Source organism: Paramacrobiotus metropolitanus, unplaced genomic scaffold, assembly GCF_019649055.1.
Source record: "Paramacrobiotus metropolitanus isolate TYO unplaced genomic scaffold, Prichtersi_v1.0 Parri_scaffold0000011, whole genome shotgun sequence".
NCBI lineage: Eukaryota > Metazoa > Tardigrada > Eutardigrada > Parachela > Macrobiotidae > Paramacrobiotus > Paramacrobiotus metropolitanus.
The window spans coordinates 306399-325187 of NW_026570231.1; the positions used below are offsets into that span (position 1 = coordinate 306399).

Consider the following 18789-nt stretch of genomic DNA (forward strand, 5'->3'; position numbering starts at 1 on the left):
CGGACCGTTGCGGAGCCGCTCTAAAATATCGCACTTTTGCTTTTTTCAGTGAATAAAAGCATGTTTGTAACTTGTAGCTCCATATTCAGTACTTACTGTATGTAGTTGGTACTTTTCGAGCGTACTTTTCGAGCGTACTTTTCGCTCGCAACACACGTACTTTTCGAGCGTTGTTGTTTGAAATTATTGATCGAAAACTTTTCATTTTCCAATGAGCAAAACAGTAAATGAAACTGCTAGTTTGTTTTGCGTTTTTATAGTTAAGCCAGTAAATGTTCCGTTTCCATGTGAGTTTGTTACTTGAACAAGAAACCACATCAAGTGTGGATTTTCCCTCTATTTCCTTGGTGTTTGGGTATGAGCAGTGATCGTATGAGCTCAAGAAGTTGTAGCAGATTGTTTGTTACATTTTACTTGTCAGAATGGTTTCTTCGATGAATCAGTTTGATATTCATGTGAAAGAGTTGTTGTGGCACAAAGAGAAATGGGAAAGTAATTTTCAAAAAGCCTCCCAAGCTGCTAACAGCCTGGACGATGTGGAAACTCTTAAGAACAATCTGGTATGCGTTCGCAGCGAACAATTGTCAAATTTCGTCTCTAAATGACCGGGCTTTTGTGATTTATATAGAGGCGAATGAGGGCTGTGTTGGATAACTGTGAGAATTCTTTGTTATTTGAATCGTAAGTATCGTACCTTTAACCCGATCGTTGTTGCATTATTGGTAAATGCTGCGGTGACGCAGGCTGGCTGTGACACTAATCTATTTTTCATGACACGAACCTTTACCTACTTCATCAATACTTTTTCCCCTAACAGGGGCCAACAATGGGATCAAAGTGCTGTTAGGAAGGCCTCCATAAAGTCTATATCAGATATAAATGGAAGCGGGACACTTCTGACATCCAATTCATCCAGCGAACGTTCATCGAATGGGTCTCCGTTCCAGTTTGCAAGTGGAGATGGTTTGATGGGGTCTGGCGCTTATTCATCTGCGTCCTTAGGGAACGACGACTTCTACGATCCTTTAAACACTATTTCGGATATTTTAACGGAGAATCATGATGTCCTTGAACCCACTAGCTCCATGTATTCGCTTTCGGAAAGCACAAGTTCTCTTAATTTTGGCGCGCCAGTCAATGGAACTAATCAGACTGCTAGTTATTGGTAAGTCGTTTGCACAACAAACATTTGCCTTTTCCGATATATGTGGAAGAGTTGCTTTACGTGATCGAATTGTGACATTATATTCCCTTTTTTGTGTACAAGCACCCGTTGTGAATTACGTAGTTAGCTGAAAAGGTAATACACTGCAGAAAGATTTCAAAGGTGTTTGGAGCATCCAGTTTTATGAGCTTGCTTGCAGGCCATCGACTTCTGCTTGGTCGACTAGCTCGTCCACTCCTCTGGATATGTTTTCTGCCTTTTCATCAAGTCCAAAACCATCTTTCGCTGCCGTAGCACAGTTGCCCGCGGTGACATTGCCAGATACAGCGGCGCAGATTCGGAAAAGTAGTGATGCCTCGTCTCCACCGACAGTAGCGAAGAGTGGACCAGTAATTGCTGAAACTCCTCTGTATATGAATCTTCAGAAACCACATTTGGCAAAGTGAGATAAACTGTTGGTCACGACAACCTGCATTTAGATTAGTGACAATGTGTTGCCCTTTTATCGCAGGATCATTTATGTTTTTCCTTTGAATTATAAAATGGATGAGTCAGTATTGGAGAAATATTTTTCCCAATTTGGCAAAGTGGCAAAGACTAAAATTTTTCGTTACCCCAATGGTGCCTCAAAAACCGCGGGAATTGTGGAATTTGAAGACGCTTCTTCTGCATTAATGGCTTTAAAAAAGAAGTACCATCACGTAGATGGATGCCAGATTGAGTCCAAGCCGTTTGAGGTTAGTTGATAAACTCGCGCGATCGTTGTGCTGATCACTGATAACGACTGTTATGTACATAACCTTATTTTTTGCAGCCGAAAACCAGTGATTTGGCGAATACAACAACTACACAAGGGCTGGTTTCCCGTAGTAGCCATTTCGTCAATAATACTGAATTTCAGGTGTTTGTTGGTGGTATCCCAGCTACTGCAACGGATGAAGACATCGAAAAAGCGATCACTGTTTTTGGAAAAGTAGGAATTCATAGTTGCAGACTTCCTATGGTACATTTTAAATAATTCGGTACGTATACTTTACTTGTTTTTATGTAGGTTAAAAAAATCCAAGTCAATCCGAATGGAACCTTTGCTTTCGTCAGCTTTGCCACTGAATCAGATGCATCGAAAATTGTTGGTGTGCATAGCATCAACATCGGGGGAAAGCTGGTAAGTCATAAGTGCGACCATGATTACAAACATTCGCTATACCGTGCTTGATGTTTTATACATGTAAATGATTGTATCGATCATCGTTTCATTCACTGGTGACGTATGGCACGATATTAATATTGTCGGATAAAGGAAGTTATAAATGAATGCCCCTAGGGAACGGTATACTCGTAAATGTCGAAACGTTTGTATTGCTTCATTCTATCGGGCGTGCAGTGCAGGCGGAGCACAAGAAGTGCGGATTGTTATGTAATCAAAAAAACGTTTTCAAGTTCACATTGCAGTTTAATGTTCTTCGACGTCCTTGAAAGTTCAACTTTTATGAGCGTGTTCTGAATTGAATTGTGGTGAAAATTTGTTTTCGGTTAAGCATGTTTAAAATTTATTGGCTTTCCAGCAGTTCATGTAAAGCACATTTGGATAAGCGGAAGACAAAAAGCTTAGTCGGGTTTTTAGTCGATTTCTTTAACCAGGTTGAATGTAAACGGAATCAACCACAAACTCAGCGCTCACGTGCCAACACGAGCGACAGCAATCCCCCGGCAAATATCGCCGTTTCTCCTCCGGCATGCCAGTTTTGCAAGAAGCCGAAAGTTAAAGCACTATTAACGTGTGATCATCGCGTGGATTGTTTCGAATGCGTGAAATCACAACGTGTTTGCCCGAAATGTGGCGGTAAACTGGATTTATCGAAAGAGCCAGCAAAACATTTGTCTAGCACGCCTTCGTGAAGATTTGTAAATATGAATTTTTTTACTTTTCCTTAAATCCTTGAAAATGAATTTTTTTGACGAGCATTGCTTATGAAAAAACTGCTATGAACAGCATCCATCATATAACGATCATTGTTATGGTTAACCAGCCAAATTCGCTCAGCTAGTATTAGAAAGCACTATAATTTTGTAGGAATCATTGAAAGTTCCTTTCTTTTTTATAAGGAATTATCTTTCGTAGCCTTGTTGTATGTTTGGAACATCAAAATGCCTGATGGGCATTTGGCTGGTTTCGCGGTTATCAAAAGTTGAAATATACAAATAAAGGGCCTCGCCACTTGCATTTCTTGAATGATTTAATCTATCAGTGATCAAACAAGAACAAAATTGAGACAAACCGTATAGAAACAAACATGTTCATTTTACCATATCTTTCGGGGCTTTGTACAGTACAATATTTGAATCAGCAGAAACGGAAACGAGCCGACTCGCCGATGGGTCAAAACCAACGTCCCACACCATTTTCTCGTGCACTTTATCGAATACTTGGATATTCTCGCGATTTGGCCGCCACACGCGAACGGTACAGTCTATCGAGGAGGATGCGATTCGCATATTGTCGGCGGCAAAATCGACTGAAGTCACCCAGGAACTGTGACCAGTTATTGTTGCAATAACGGGCCCTTCGCTTGGATTGAAAGTTCTAAAAAGGATTAATATCAATATATTAGGCAAGGTTATCTTCAAATGTCATGACTGGCATCCACTGATCCACACATCGAAGCATTTTTTGGATTGTTCATTTAATGGAAACACTAAAACTTCACAAATATCGCATTTAAAAACAGCGCATTTGATTACCTGATAGACCCATCTTCGCTGGCGGTAATCAGCAATTTGGAGTCGGGACTGAACATAACTGCACGAATTGGCCTGCCGTGCGCTTCGACAGCGTGGAGCAGCCGATTAGCCTGGAGATCAAAGATGTATAACATCCCTTCACTGCTGCCAGCCGCAGCGTATTTCCCATTAGGACTGAAGTGGATGCTGAATATAAACTTCTCTTTGGTCTGCAACACGTCCGTTTCCTTGCCCGAATTAACGTCGAACAGCCGAATTTTTCCTTGATGAGCGGCTGTACCAATGAGTGACGACTGTGGCCGAAACGCCAATCCCCAGCATTCCATTTTGCCACCTAGATCGCGGAAAAGAACAACATCTTTTGAAGTAAAACTTATGAGTTACGACATACATAACATTTTCTGCCGAAGGATATTCACCATAAATAAAGAAAACCTTGTAGCGCGAATCAAAAATACAAAAATACCGAGACACGATTCTTATTCCGAAGAGTCGGTTACGAACTTACGACTAAAGATAATATGTAATATGTTATTATATGTAATAATCTATGTAATATGTAATCAAATATTCCACATAATAACAATGGAACAGTTTGCTTGGAGTTAGAGTCCGTAACAATACAGGTAAGTTAAAGTAAGTACTTACATTCGATCGTGCGCAAAAACTCTCCAGTGTGCAAATCCCACAATCTAATCGAAGTGTCCAGCGCGGAGCTGGCTAACATCTGATTATCGGAATTAACATCCAAACGCAGAATACCCATCCGATGTCCTGTTAATTTCTTGGCTTCTTCCAGCTGATTCTCCGTGCAGCGCCACAACCGAATTGAGGTATCCAGCGAACCTAAAAATAAGCAAAGAACAAGTTGATTCTATGAAGCATGAGCAGATGCTACACGTTAGTTTTCAAGTCGTTTATGTTGATTCATTACGGAACGGCTGTCATTTTGTTTTGTTATGAATTTTGTTTTAGTACTCAGTATGTACAGTACTTGTATGTGATGCTTATTAAAAGTAAGACGCTTTTTAACGGAAAAGTAAACTTTCTAAGGTACCTGTGATTATAAGGTCCGAACTCGCTCCAGTAGAAGCCCATTTACATGCCCAAATTTCATCATCGTGTGCTTTTTTATAAGTGCTCAACACGGAATAAGCCATTTTTTGCCTGTTCAAGACTGCTGGTACTCCATCCAACAAACTGGATAAGGACGGTCCGACAACAAAACTCGGGCTTTGAAAAAAACATTTGGCCGTCATTTCGTTGGACCGTGGAGTAGCGTGTATAGCATATAAAAATATAATAAACAGATGCTTAGCGCGGTTAGCACGGTGCTGTCAACTCGGCGCGCTACGCTCTGATGGTTGTTTGGATTTTGGAAGCAAACAGCTGATTCAGTCGGTGCATCAATTTTCTTTCGCAAAAGCCAAAAGCTGACGCATCTTCGTCTTTAGTTCAGTTGCGTTTTTTTGTTTTCAGTTTGCTTTGAATTAGTTCGAATACGGTTGCTTTTAATGAGTTGGTTAACTTTGTTTCTGATTGCATCTTGGCTGGAGATAATTAAAAAGTTATAAGTGGACCTGTAACTTGTTGGACTTGTGTTGGTTGGTGTTGGACTGTTTTCAGCGGTTCAAGGACTTCAGTGGTGAGCTGTATGCGCCGTCTTTCCGTTTCATGGAACCACGTTAATTCTCCTTACTTGCAGAGCCCTGTGGAACTATAGCGATCATATTGCAGCTTGTGGATGTGTACAACGGTACAACCAATGTGTACAAGCAATGGCTGCGATGCTTCTTAGTTTACGGTGTGTGAAGAAAAGCTCAGCAGTCAACTGAGTCAGCAGGCCCAAACCTTCTTGACACGCTATCTGCAATTCATCTACGGTGATGAGGTGATCGCAGAGATTTGAAATTTTATCATGTCGCGACGGTTAAAGAACGGCAAAGCTAGTGTGTGCTCCGACTCAAATGTTGGCTCGCAAAGCACTAAGGAACGGGGTCCTGTCCATGATGCGTCTGTCAGCAGTGATGGGGACCGGGAGAGAAGCATCAAACAGCTTACCGCCGTGTGCGGGGAATGTATTTCCACCCTTAACGGGAGCGTGAGCGATTATGGAAGAACTTCGCTGGCGAATCTAAAATCTTATTATTCACACCAAAAAAGATTATATCATCGGCGAATTATTGCTTTTATATTTTTATGTCTGGTTCTATCTTTCGGATGTTTCTGGATGCTTCTCTATACTCAGTTTGGTGGTGCGATATTCAGGATATTTTTAATTAAGGTACAACTTTCCTCAAGTCGGGTATAGTACTGTTCGCAGTGAACCTGGTTAATGCTAACGGAAATGATGGGCTCAGTTTTTTATTTGCATTTGAAATTTAGATGCAACCTTTGTGGGATTGGTCTAACCTGCATGATCCACCTTGTGTATTGGAAAATTACTCGATGGATAATGAACCCGTATCGAATGCCCATTGCGTGGTCAGTGTGTGGTTTTTGATGAGATTATATATGGTCAGAAGTCGCTTCCAGAAAGTGCTCAGGAAAATCTGCGGTTGTTTTATGTTAGATCTGTGAAGATTTGAACAAACTGCCTGAAAGAGAAAAGGGAAGAATCTCAGCCTTCCAAATTGGAGAAGATTTCTTGGTCGAAGATCTTCCACTTGTAATTCGAAATGGTGAATATAAGTCAGTCTTTCGTTGTATTTGGCAGACTGATCTGTTTAGCGCGTACGGCTTCGAAATTCTGTTTGTAAGTTCCATTAACTAAAATTTTGTTGTACAGAGCAGCTACTGCAAAACATGCTCTATCTAGCCTTATGGAAAGAGAGAGGAGTGTACCTCTAAAAATTGCAATCGGCGCTCACTTTTGGTGTTACAAGATGAGGGGTCGAATTGTTCGGTGGCTTTATTGCCGTTTCGATTTTGTTTTTTTATCTTGGATTGTAGGAGCCGATTTAAAGAGTGGACCACTTGACCTGACCGTTAAAGCAGTTTTGGACCATCATCGTCAGGACAAAACACTTGTGCCATGCAAATTGCGGAGCAATTTGAAAACCAAAACCGCCTTTAACTTCGACGCCGTATTGCGTAAAGTGTTGAGGACGGACATGGACCTTCCGTGGTTTGCCTTTTGGTGAGCACCCTGTTCGAGAGCATTGTGATTGAGGTATTTTAATCATTTATGAATGATTACTTTTTAAAGGGAACTTTGCAGACATCATAATGTCCGAGAAGCCCGTGCTGTGGTACCGCGTCCTGTAGAATTACCGCTTATGCTCGAAGTGGATGATTCTATATGGTTTTTTGCTGCGCGCAATTTTACAGCGTTGACTGCTAAGCATGTGGGTATTTCACTACATTTTCCTGCCAGTAATAATGAGTAATTATCTGATTATTTAATTATTTGGTAATTATTTTTCGCGTGATTATTTGAGTTAACTGTACTGTACTGTCTTTAAATTTTTAACGGCGTTTTGTTTACTTACTATATATGTAGACGTGCAGGTGGAAATGATTAGCCTTTGCTGCTCGTTTTTGGGCAATTTCATTTTTCCGCCTTTAAATATTCATTCTTATGTTAGTCGACGCTTTGTCTTTTGTAGGTTGAAATCTCCACACCGGTATTTTTCTTGAGCCAGTTTGTTGGCTCATCAAAAATTCGTTTAATACCACGGTCGCCTTGTGAAAACATATGCCACGAACTGGAGACTATCTTACAGCCAGGAGATTTCTGTAAGCATTAATTTTTAACGCCGGAAAAGTGAATGCTAACGCTTTTGACGTATTCTCGATAGTGCTTTTTACCAACGAGTTGTTTGATTTCGGATGGATGCCAGGGAATGAAACGGAAGTGCTGGCAGTTGGAGCGGGTGCTAAATAATTCTTAATTAACGCAAATCTCAGACATTTTGTTACGCTTGGTTTTTAGTTTGTGATGGATCATTCCTGTAAATATTGTGAGCTAATATAATATGTCCGAAAACATGTGTTCTGACAAGTTTAAAGCTTTTATCGGTTGACCTCTGGAAAATTTTTTATCTCGATAAGAGCCACAATAAACTTCAACCATAGCACGAATGAAGCTCTGTTATATTACATATATAGACAAGAGGTACGCTAAACACAAGAGAATTACTTAATTTAGCAATGTTGTCTTTAAATAGAAATGGGAACGCAGTTTTGCAGGTCATTGGTCATCTTGCAAGAAAAAGCTTTTAATTTTCCTAAATTTTGACCTTAATACAAGTATTGCGAGCAGTGCAACTGCCAACGAGTTACAAAAGTTACAAGTAAGGCGTATTAATCCGTTCTTCGTTTCTATTATTTGATCTTATCGGTTTGCCTGTATGCCGGTTTTTTGGTATTGCCATTAATGACAGCGTGCCTGTTAGAAACAATAAATGCCTGTGTAATTTTCCAGCTGGATTCCATAATTAACAGCATTGGTATGATTAACCAGAACGAGTTCATGGTGACAAAATAGCCGTAGAAATAGAGCGGATGGAAGGGTGGGCCGTGCATAAATCCGTCAAACCATTCCGTTAGCATGTACAATATGTCGCCATAAAACTGCGCAGTTGATACAAGAATCTGGAGGACATGAACATAAGGTTTATTGCGGATGTAGGCATACACCGTCCACAAACACAAGGGACCATCGACGGCGGCGGTGAAAGTTTCCATTACGACCGTAAATGCATCCGAACTAGAACGATTACGAAACGCATTATGTAAACTGATATCTAAAGTAAAGTACGTTCACAAATTTTGCATATGTTGTGTATTATTAATTTATTATACGATAAAAGTCGGTTTTGTACAAAACTGTACAGACATGGTCTCCCAGTATATCCATCCATTCTTTATTCTCTCTTACCTGATATACCGGCTGTCGCCTTTTGCATATTCTTTCCCTAAAAATGCAACGCATCATCTGGTCAATTGCATCTTCTTTCTCTTTCTATCGCTGCTTTAAATTTTCTTTCACTGAGGCATGGATAATTAATTTAAGCAGTGTCACTATTACAAAATTCGGTAATATTATTGTATTTGTGGATAATAATGTGGTTGGTGGTTACTGCGGTTGTAATTTCCAGTCCGGCCAGTCTAGATTAGTACGGTCAGACTTAGAAAATTTGGATTTTACAGCAAGTACTTACAGATCTGCGCAAGTATGTGGTCACTTCCGGCCAGTGTGCCATGAAAACTAGCAAAGTATCCTTCTATGACCAAGTGAATCAGACCGGAAACGCTAAACCAACAGATTTTAGCTTTTTCAAGAGCCGAAAAGTCAGATCTCCATCTTCCAACCAAGTTCCACACAGAGTATAGTATGATTGTCGTAACTCCAGCAAAAAGCCCTAACAAAACTTCGACGCCAAAAGTGTTGTCCGTAAAATGAGGCAGATGTAATGTGGATGGAATGTAAGGATGCAGGGAAAAATTGGAACTGACGGGAAGCATTTTCGTTTTGCAACTTTAACTCAAACGTCACGCTTAATACCCGAGTGGTCTTATCATATAACACTTAATTTGATGCACTTTTTCATACGTACTGTATAAACAGTGATAGACCTAGAAATAATGTTGCCGACAATGCTATGTTGCCGATCACGGCGACTATCATTGCATGGCGCTCGATCTAACGTAATCGAAAATAACCTGCAAAACGTGTGAAACACTAAAAAGCTAGCAGACCACCGCAACTACTGCCATCCATCGTATACTATCGTGCATCGAAATGACGAGAAAAATATCGGATGATGTCCAGAGTTCATATCAAACGTAGATAATTTATTAGCTGAATTCACGACACTTTTGCGAGGCTTTTAAAGCTACATATTTCTTAATACTAATGGAACCGAACTTATATGAATATTTCCAGTTTTTACCAATTACCAAATAGTTAAGTTGGATAGAGAGCAGGTATGCATTAACAGAAGCCGAATAGCAATTTAAACCAGCTTGCGAGTTCTGCTTTGATCATACTGTGGTAAGAATTGCTAGCTATTTGCATTTGACTCGAAGCCGTTACCGGTCATGTAGCGAAGATGCAATAAACAGTAAAACTGTTAAAAATTATTAATAAAAACAGTTGAAAAGATTACTTATGTATATCCATTTGATACTGATAATAGTCAGGTTTGTCGCGCGCCGTCTGTTAAGTATTGTGCAATTCTTGAAGACGTTGCTTGCTATTCCTGCGTTTGTTTCATGATGTTGAATCAAAACGTTAGTTGTATAATTGTGAATCATAACAGCACTTTTTGCATATCGTTCGGCCCCTGGTTCGAACCTCAAAGGTGGAGCGGTCACTTTTGCTATTCACCTGGTCAGAGATGAATGCAGCTTTGTCGTAAACGAAATAAGGCTATTGTCAGACAGTGTCATTACCCATTGCTTCCTGATCAAAACAAGGTAATTTGATTAGTCTGGCACCACTAAGCTAACAGTAATTAGGACCGCTACTACCACAGAGCGTAGATATCGCTTGCTTATATATATGTACTAGTACAATACTCACGCGTCACGACTACCAAGCACACCGTACCAAATGATATCATAACCGCTTCATGTAATAAGACGTATTCTGTTTACTGTAAATATCAGGGAAGCCAGGAAAGTGTGACAGGTTTTATACGGTTATTGTATATACCTTAGCCGTACGTAAATTTAATTACTGCGCGATACTTCTAGTGCAAATTGCCTATGCGAACTACAAACTTATTACGCCTTGCTTCATATCATTTTGCATAAAATTAATACGTTTCTCATGTGCTTCTTTAGGCAATTAAGATGAATTTTGAAAAGACAGCAGTTATCATAAAAAAACTGCATATTAATTTCCAGCTCATTGGTTATCTTGCGCAACGCAATGCATTCATTTTTTTGTATGATAATCACACCGCTAAGTGATTGCTGTCTTTTTAAGCGTCAAAGACCATGGGCATGCGCCCTGAGCTGGTTCAAAATGAGCGAGTGCTACGAATTTACGATATTATTGTTATTTTAAGCATTTTAAAACACTGTTCACAACGATATAGCATCACTATTTGCAAGCGCACATAAGAATTAAGAAGTTATGGCGCACAGGACAGAATATTCCAAACTGTGAAAGCAAACTTTGTGGGCTGGAATCATCAAGAACTAACGGAGTTTTATGATTTCCTGCCTTTTGCTGTAACCCCTCCAGGCACGCAAATAAACCCGCTATTACCGTTGGCGCGTGAAAACTAACAAATGAGACCGACAAAGCCCGTGAACAAACTAATGACACCTTTTAGTCAATTTATCCGGAGCAGTATCCTCAAATTTAATCATCATAAGCAAGACTCAGAGGGGCCGATACACTAGACCATACGCAGCGTGACAAGCTGCGTATCCAGCCAATACCACACCGTCAACCGTTTGTAACAACCGGCTGTAAAAATTACGGCCACAAACGATCAGCTTTGGTATGTATGGGAGCCTGCAACAAGCGATAATTTGCATCTATCAACTGCTCAGTTCTTATCCGAAGTATATTAATCAGCCATAATCAGTCATTTACAGAAACCTGCCACGATGAACTTTGCTCGTTGTTTCTTCCACTTCCAGAAATAGTGTGTAATTTTATTTTCTCCAGGTCGTGCGGCGTCGATACATATAGAAGTAGTTTAAATATTGCGATAATACATCTTTTCAGTTACTTATTGCATGAAATCGATTATCGATTTTCTGTTGTCAGATAAAATCTTATTTTTGTGGTAAGAACACCACTACGAAAACAAATATATCACAGAAACACTATTTCGTACACAGATAACTTTGTTTATTAAGCGATGGCAAAAATAATTCACCAAGAGACCTGGTGACCTTTTGATTCGACAAAGGGAAAGTACGAGGTTACGCTCACCGTGAACTCGTCATGTTCAAACGCAGCGGTAATATACAAATGCGCATCTTTGTCTTCCTCGTACGAGTATTATACCTGGTAAAAACTGTAAAATCGCAACGCAAATTATTGAATCTTGTCGGCCATATGAAAGCATGCAGCTGTATGCCAGAATAAAATTCATCTTCGTTGCCCCCTCAAATGTTCACACGAAAATATTCAACCGAAGCATAACCGAAAGGCGTAGTAAATTGTTAACCATCCAGTTTCTTCTTCTCGGCTTTTATTAAGAACATTAAAATTCCCAGCATCGAACAGCCCAAGTTCTACACGAATTATGCATGTATCATACTATTTACTATGGTATCTGTCCCCCGTCAAATTTTTATTCGTTAAAAAGAGTGGCAAGCAGGATGCGCATGGATAACTATTACAGATGGGCCAAACAGCAGCATAAAGGTATTTCGCATATTGACAGTATTAATCATTGCCGGTTGGTATACATCGAATGTGATGACCCTGTGTCGAATCAGCGTGCTGCTGCCCAGTCGACACGCTTGACGTATCCTGCGTCGATCAAACATGGCGAACAAAATGTCATAAAATCATCGCCTTGGCCAGTGCCGGGTACAATCGGCTCTTTCCAACAGTTGAAATCCTGTCCGATTGACAACACTAATTTTCCGCCAGTTTACAATCACTTTTCCCACACAAATGTAGCAAACGGCATAGCTTTATCCGGTATCTGACCGCTGTTCGGTCGCTGGACAAATGAATTTCTCTTGTGTGACTTTTATGCCGATGCTGTGGATAATTACGGGATTTCTCGATGGATCCACGGCAATCAAATGGCTGTAAGTGTACTTGTACATTTGTACGAGAACGTTTTTATTACTCGTGTTACAGACAATGCAGACAAATTGATTTGCTTTAGCCGTTACGTTACGTCATACACTCGCAAAATACTGGTTACCTAAGTACTGTGACACAAACAAACAATTAATTTTAATGAACAGCGATTAAGATGTTCATGCAAAAAGGTCAAGTATTAATGTTTCAATTTCTCATGAAATTATGCTGTTCGAGCTCTTGGCAGGTGGCAGATGTAATAAATTTAGTTCATTGTATTGTAATCTTCGACTGATCGAAATGAAACAACTTCGCGTTGTTGTGTAAGTAATTATTAACAACTGTTATCAGAAAAATTGCGTACTTGGATTCTGATGCAGTCCGGATAAACTAAAGTGAATCCTGACAAAATTTTTTACGTGTTTTGATCTGTTTCTGTCCTTTTTTGGATAATATGAATTTGATCATGTTTTGCTTCGTGTAAAATATCAACATGGATGGTGATGCATACATTTTCTACAACTTCATGTCTACAGATTTACACTTTGTTAATCTGTCCAGACTGATTAATTAACAAAATATGAATCCGTATAAATCTGCGTACTGACAGCAGCAGTACTGTAGCAGCCAGTAGGTTTAGATTATGACATCTGTTGTGTATATTCAAAGCACGACGACATGTCTGAAATGCTTCTAGCCCGCGTGACGTTTAAAATTATTTCCTATCGAACATTCTGGATTATTATGTATAACTTTTACTTCCGTAGTTCGCTCCATAAGCTGAATATTTCATGGAGCTCTGGATATAACTATTATTTATGCCATCAAGCATTCAAGTTCCGCGCTCTGGATAAAGGTCAAAAGTATTACTGCAAGCGCTATTTCGAAACTATGCCGTACATTGTCTCATCAGCAAAAGATACAAGCACCGCCTGCCAGCGCCAATTTTTTTATCAGCGCTGGAACTGTTCATCAGTCGAGAAAGCACCCAACTACCGCAATGATCTGAAATTGGGTACGAAAAATACAATACATTACAGGCTACAACTATTATTGCAACAATGGACGGAGGTTATATTACTGCAACTGTCCCAACCATTTTGCAGGAACCAGAGAGCAAGCATATTTATCGGCGTTGTCGGCGGCGACGGTCGTTCATACGATTGCCAAAGCGTGCGCAGCCGGGTTTTTACAGAACTGCAATTGTGGACCTATGCCAAATGAGCCACCGGCTACTGATTTCAAATGGGGCGGTTGTGGAGACGACGTAAGTGGAGACAATTCGAAGATGCAGATAACAATAATTAACAGTAGGTTGAAAAAAGATTTTGTGATTTTATAATGGAAAATCTGTTTATTGTGGATGTTGAGCAACAACAGTTGTCTTGTTAAAAAATTTGGATCAGTTTTGTATGGGTAGTCAGTGACTCAGTGGCTCCCATGGTTAAAATTGTTCTGCACAGTTCCCTGTTTACGTACACGACACGATTAAGTTATTAATATATTATATCTTTATTGACAAATTGTACAAGCTAAAAGCAATTTACACTTGAACTTGATAAACCAATTAAGTTATTTACCCTGGTTATAGCAGAAGCTTCTTTAGTAGTATTATTAAAATGATTTACAGATTATGGAAAGAGAATAATCGGTAAAGTTGCTAGCTAAGCCGGTGCATTACTCGTAGAGTTATTACTAGTAATAAAGAAGCTTTTAACATTAGTTAGAGATATTATTGGTTATAGGTGTCGTACGGAATGAAAGTGGGAAGATTTTTCACTGATATTCCTTACAACCAGAACTTCCAGCTAAGCCGGAGCAGCAAACAGCTCAAACAATTGTGGAAAAAGAATCGACTGACCAGAGCCGCTTTAAGCTTACATAATCAACACACCGGAAGGAGGATGGTGGCCGATAGTCTGACCCGGCATTGCAAATGTCACGGAGTATCAGGATCATGTCAAATTCGTACCTGTTGGAAAAGTTTGCCGCCTATGAAAGAAATTAGCCATCGATTATTCAGGAATTATAAACGTGCCGTCGAGGTGAGTGACAGAACTGCTCATATGCTGACCAGGCAAAACAATCACTCGATAGACGAAAAGTAACAAACGAATCTTTGTTGCACGCCGACAAAAAGGCAGTCTGTGCACATATTTTCCTTGGTTTGAAATCTATATTTTGACGTATGCGCAGGGTACTGTGCAAGTAATTATCCGTCAGGTAGTATACGAAACTTAGCGCAGTGCAATGGTGGACCAGGCTTTCATTCGTGTAGTTATCAGCGTGTTCAGAAATGACTTGAATGAAGCGCAAACACTCTAGCTCTGAATCAATCCATTTATGGAAATTACTATTAAGCTTGATTTTCGTAACCAAATTATAATTTATGAATAGTACCTGTATAACGCAATACATTTGCATGAGTCTACTCTTATTCATCCTACTTGTCGGTACGAACGACGTTCCTCAAACGTTCGTGCAATATTGCGTTAATGCGTTTTCTTCTACTCACATTCGCATTCACGGTCATTAAAATTAAGTAGTGATATGAGCGAACCGTTACTAAGACGAGTAAAAATGGTGAAAGTACAACAAAATAACGTCATTAGATCACACTCAGCAAGATGTTATTCTCTACAACACAGTATTTTTCAAAAAGTATTGTTCCGTTTCAGGTTCGTTATCAGAGCAACAGCGCCAGTTTTGAGCCTTTATTCCCACTCATATCCGCACCGACATCTGATACTCTACTGTACACAGCCAAATCGCCAGATTACTGCAATGCAGACGACCGATTCGGGTCTATGGGCACCAAAAATCGACTCTGCAATGCCACCAGCAGCGGTCCAGAGAGCTGTAAAACCATGTGTTGCGGACGCGGCCATTACAGTTATATGATGCACGTTCCAGTCACTTGCAACTGCAAGTATATCTGGTGTTGTCGTGTTGAATGTAATACATGTCAGCAGTGGGTCCATGTAACACGATGTAAATAATAAAACAAACAAGAATGAATCTGAATTCCTATTCATTCTTGGACGTTTTGCTCCGCACCAGCTCACGAAACTGCGACAAAATCTTATTCTCACGCTTTTGACGTTCTTCTTTGTCGAACATTTCCAAAGCGCGCTTTTCATCAGCACTGTAAATTTGGTTCTCTTTTCGTAAACGCACCGCTTCCATTCGGCGATGTCTGCAATACAAACGAGGATAGAGTAAAGGATTTACAATTACAGCAATGCGAACTACGAGCAGCAAATTAAAATGAGCAGCAACGTTGACCGAACTGAGTTTGCTTTTAAAAACCTACAATAGCATTAAATTCGAAAAAATAGTTTAAATCAGCAATAATACATATATCTAAACAATATTATATATCCGAAAAACTACAATTTTAACGGAAGGTAATTTTACAAGTTTAAATCACGAGCAAACCATCATCTGAAAATCTATTTTAACATATTTTACAAAAGAGAATATCACAGTATAGTGCACTTAAAATATTATCCGGACGCATGATCATAATTAGGTACTTATGTCAACACCCATTGCGACATAAATCATTCACCTGCTGCCACTCATGACATATCCCACATTTTCGTATGAGGTTATCTCGTCACTTGTCAACCCTATTTCACCACGGCGCGGAATTCTTTTTCCTTCAGCCACGAAGGCCGCCATAGCAGCGCCTTCACCCGGCAAGAGAGCTTTGCCAAAACTAAAAAACTGACAATGTCATGTTTCGCACGGAGCATACTACAGATATACGCAACGTACGCCCGAGGATCGGAAGCAAGAAGGTTGGGGCGCGGAGCAGGTCCAATATCGTCTGGTTCCACAAAAGCCATGGCCAATGGATCCGGTGCTTCCGCTTCTGGCTTGGCAACCCATGCCGGTCCAATATCGGTATCCGACTGTTCGGAGTCCTTTTCCTTGTTTTTCTTCTTGGATTTTTTATGCTTTCCGTGTTTATGCTTCTTTTTCTTTTTTCTTTCTGTGGACAGACTTCTCGTGCGGATTTTTCTTTTGCTGGCGCTTTTGAGTGCAGCTAATGACTCGTCGTCCGAACTAAAACATAATCAGTCGTTTTCAGCGACTGTTACGAAATTCTTATTTTAATGTACAACACGGTTTGATAAAACAAAACACTTCCAGTAATTAAAGCCAAACCGCGTCAAAGGTTGACCATTTTGCCAAATTCACAAAATACTTTACAAACTAGCAACTTCACCATATAGTGAACCGGTCTTCTTGAAATATTATGAGCGGAAATATGAATTACTGAAATCCACAAACAACCTGCACGCATTTCTGACAAAGTCTCATTCGATATTCTTATATGCTCGTAAATAAAAAGCGATCTGTCGAATACTTGGATACATACTCTTTCGGCGGAACCGGAGACGAAGCCCACAGAAACTGTGCACCAGTAGTCCCAATCTCGTCTCGCATTTGTCTGCGTCTGTAAAAATGATAGTTTAAATAAATGACAATTTTCTCCCCTAACGCTGCGCAGTACGCACTACTCGTTAACTCTTAGGTATGCAATCTAAAACGAGAAACGTCGTGGGAATAAACCAAACTCTCCTAAGAAATCACAAAATTACTCAGCGAGAACATGAAATAAACAAAAACCTAAAAATGTTCCAGAAATTTCAGAAAGTAAAAAGCGGTTCCAAAGGAATGAAATGTATTAATACCTGCAGTTTAAACCATCACAGTGAGAAAACCACTGGTACTTATAACTTATTTTCGATGAGAGCTTCTCGATATTCTCGAAAGAGGTTGGTATAGCTTTATACTGGTTTATTAGAGCTGTAATTGAAGATAAATTACATCACCAAATAAAAAGTGTAAAAGCAAACCTTAGATGCAAAAGGGCGCGACGCAACTGAGAAACAGGGAAAACATGTGCTACCTGAATTTCTGACCGCGAGGATGCAAACTACTTAAACTTTCTCTGTGTTTTCTCAGATAAAAAACGAAACGCGAACGAACCTGATCCAGTACTCTTCGGAAACATTTTTCGATCGACGTGAACACTGCCGATCTCCGGAACCGTGATGCTGATCAGATGGAGATTTTCTGGAGCAAAAATTTTCTTGTTAGAATTAACACATTACACGCTAGACTTAAATATTTGCACCTTGCGTCGATCGGCGGCAGACAATATACACAATTCTGACAATTGTCGAGTTTGTCTCACTGCTTTTCAAAAAATGACTGCCTCCCAGATAAATTTCATAAAGACGAGGAAACACGGTTTCCGGGAACTAATAATCCTCGCAAGGTAAAACCTTCCGATGCAACATTTGTTCAAACATTTTTTACTGAAACTGGAACGCTCCCGACATTTAAAGAGTTTTTAAAAACACACCTGGACCATCGATCATTTCTGCCAGAATCCACTGGATTCCGACGTTCTCGCTCATAACGGAGACGGTCCTCTTCTTCACTATCAGGAGACGATGACCGCGAAGAAGGCCGTCGCGATCTCTCCGGGGACCTGGATAATCTGGAGTTTTTGGGAATCCTTGGAGGAACCCAACCCCGTGGGGGAGTTCGACTTCGTCGTCGAGCAGGAGCGTCGCGTCTTGGCGGCCGCTCGTCTGATGAGCTGCGGTTCCGTCGTGACCGAGAAGATCCGTGGCGATAATCTGGGGAAGATCTCTCCCGCCGTGAGGAAGAATGAGGCGATATTGCCATCATTAAGGAAGACAAATTAACTGTAATCGGTTCTTGCTTGCTTTATTGAGAAGCCTGGCCCGTCAACGGGCACTTTCACGAATACCATGGAATTTGCTAAGGCTCTCTAGTTAGAGTGCTACACAAGAGGGTATCTTCAGAATTACTTACGATCACATAGCATGAGCAGACTGTTACAACACCATAATTGATGACAATTTTAGTATTTCCTGCTCACAGGAACCTATTCTGCTATAAAGAAGATAACAAAAGCAGCCACGGCCGATGGAAAATTTAAAAAAATCTGATAAATTTCGTTTGTCGAAATAAAACAGGAAGGACCCAGAGCAACGAGCAATTTACTGAATTCACAATGGCAAAAGGCTAAAAGCTGTCCAAACGCAAACACAAACACTCGTTGGAAAAGCGTCGCTGACGTCAGTGCAAGTTGTTAAGTGCTAAATGG

General features: G+C 40.2%; 6 protein-coding genes across 6 annotated transcripts; 3 read left to right on the top strand and 3 right to left on the bottom strand.

Moving 5' to 3' along the window:
• Positions 1-106: 106 nt before the first annotated feature.
• Positions 107-3387, top strand: LOC129583576 (uncharacterized). Its single transcript, XM_055475429.1, has 8 exons — positions 107-560; positions 629-681; positions 818-1165; positions 1365-1607; positions 1677-1902; positions 1980-2138; positions 2217-2330; positions 2807-3387. The coding sequence occupies exons 1-8, from the start codon at positions 423-425 to the stop codon at positions 3062-3064; spliced, it is 1539 nt and encodes a 512-aa protein (XP_055331404.1). The 5' UTR covers positions 107-422; the 3' UTR covers positions 3065-3387.
• LOC129583578 (SKI8 subunit of superkiller complex protein-like) lies at positions 3273-5166 on the bottom strand. The gene is made up of 4 exons (XM_055475431.1): positions 4965-5166; positions 4556-4753; positions 3908-4241; positions 3273-3749 (listed from the first exon to the last, which is right to left on the bottom strand). Exons 1-4 carry the CDS (start codon positions 5164-5166, stop codon positions 3464-3466), a joined length of 1020 nt encoding a protein of 339 aa, XP_055331406.1. The 3' UTR covers positions 3273-3463.
• A 146-nt stretch (positions 5167-5312) lies between these two features.
• On the top strand, positions 5313-7992 carry LOC129583577 (uncharacterized). The gene is made up of 8 exons (XM_055475430.1): positions 5313-5552; positions 5613-6191; positions 6293-6391; positions 6480-6588; positions 6860-7046; positions 7116-7254; positions 7516-7645; positions 7708-7992. The coding sequence occupies exons 2-8, from the start codon at positions 5826-5828 to the stop codon at positions 7791-7793; spliced, it is 1116 nt and encodes a 371-aa protein (XP_055331405.1). The 5' UTR covers positions 5313-5552; positions 5613-5825; the 3' UTR covers positions 7794-7992.
• On the bottom strand, positions 7942-9580 carry LOC129583579 (3-beta-hydroxysteroid-Delta(8),Delta(7)-isomerase-like). Its single transcript, XM_055475432.1, has 3 exons — positions 9073-9580; positions 8790-8826; positions 7942-8618 (listed from the first exon to the last, which is right to left on the bottom strand). The coding sequence occupies exons 1-3, from the start codon at positions 9374-9376 to the stop codon at positions 8234-8236; spliced, it is 726 nt and encodes a 241-aa protein (XP_055331407.1). The 5' UTR covers positions 9377-9580; the 3' UTR covers positions 7942-8233.
• Positions 9581-12436: 2856 nt separating this feature from the next.
• LOC129583556 (protein Wnt-11b-2-like) lies at positions 12437-15837 on the top strand. The gene is made up of 5 exons (XM_055475387.1): positions 12437-12640; positions 13403-13650; positions 13742-13902; positions 14381-14680; positions 15314-15837. The coding sequence occupies exons 1-5, from the start codon at positions 12558-12560 to the stop codon at positions 15632-15634; spliced, it is 1113 nt and encodes a 370-aa protein (XP_055331362.1). The 5' UTR covers positions 12437-12557; the 3' UTR covers positions 15635-15837.
• LOC129583555 (NKAP family protein CG6066-like) lies at positions 15191-18690 on the bottom strand. The gene is made up of 7 exons (XM_055475386.1): positions 18495-18690; positions 18016-18364; positions 17637-17723; positions 17023-17100; positions 16416-16706; positions 16207-16356; positions 15191-15831 (listed from the first exon to the last, which is right to left on the bottom strand). Exons 1-7 carry the CDS (start codon positions 18505-18507, stop codon positions 15663-15665), a joined length of 1137 nt encoding a protein of 378 aa, XP_055331361.1. The 5' UTR covers positions 18508-18690; the 3' UTR covers positions 15191-15662.
• Between the last annotated feature and the right edge of the window lie 99 nt (positions 18691-18789).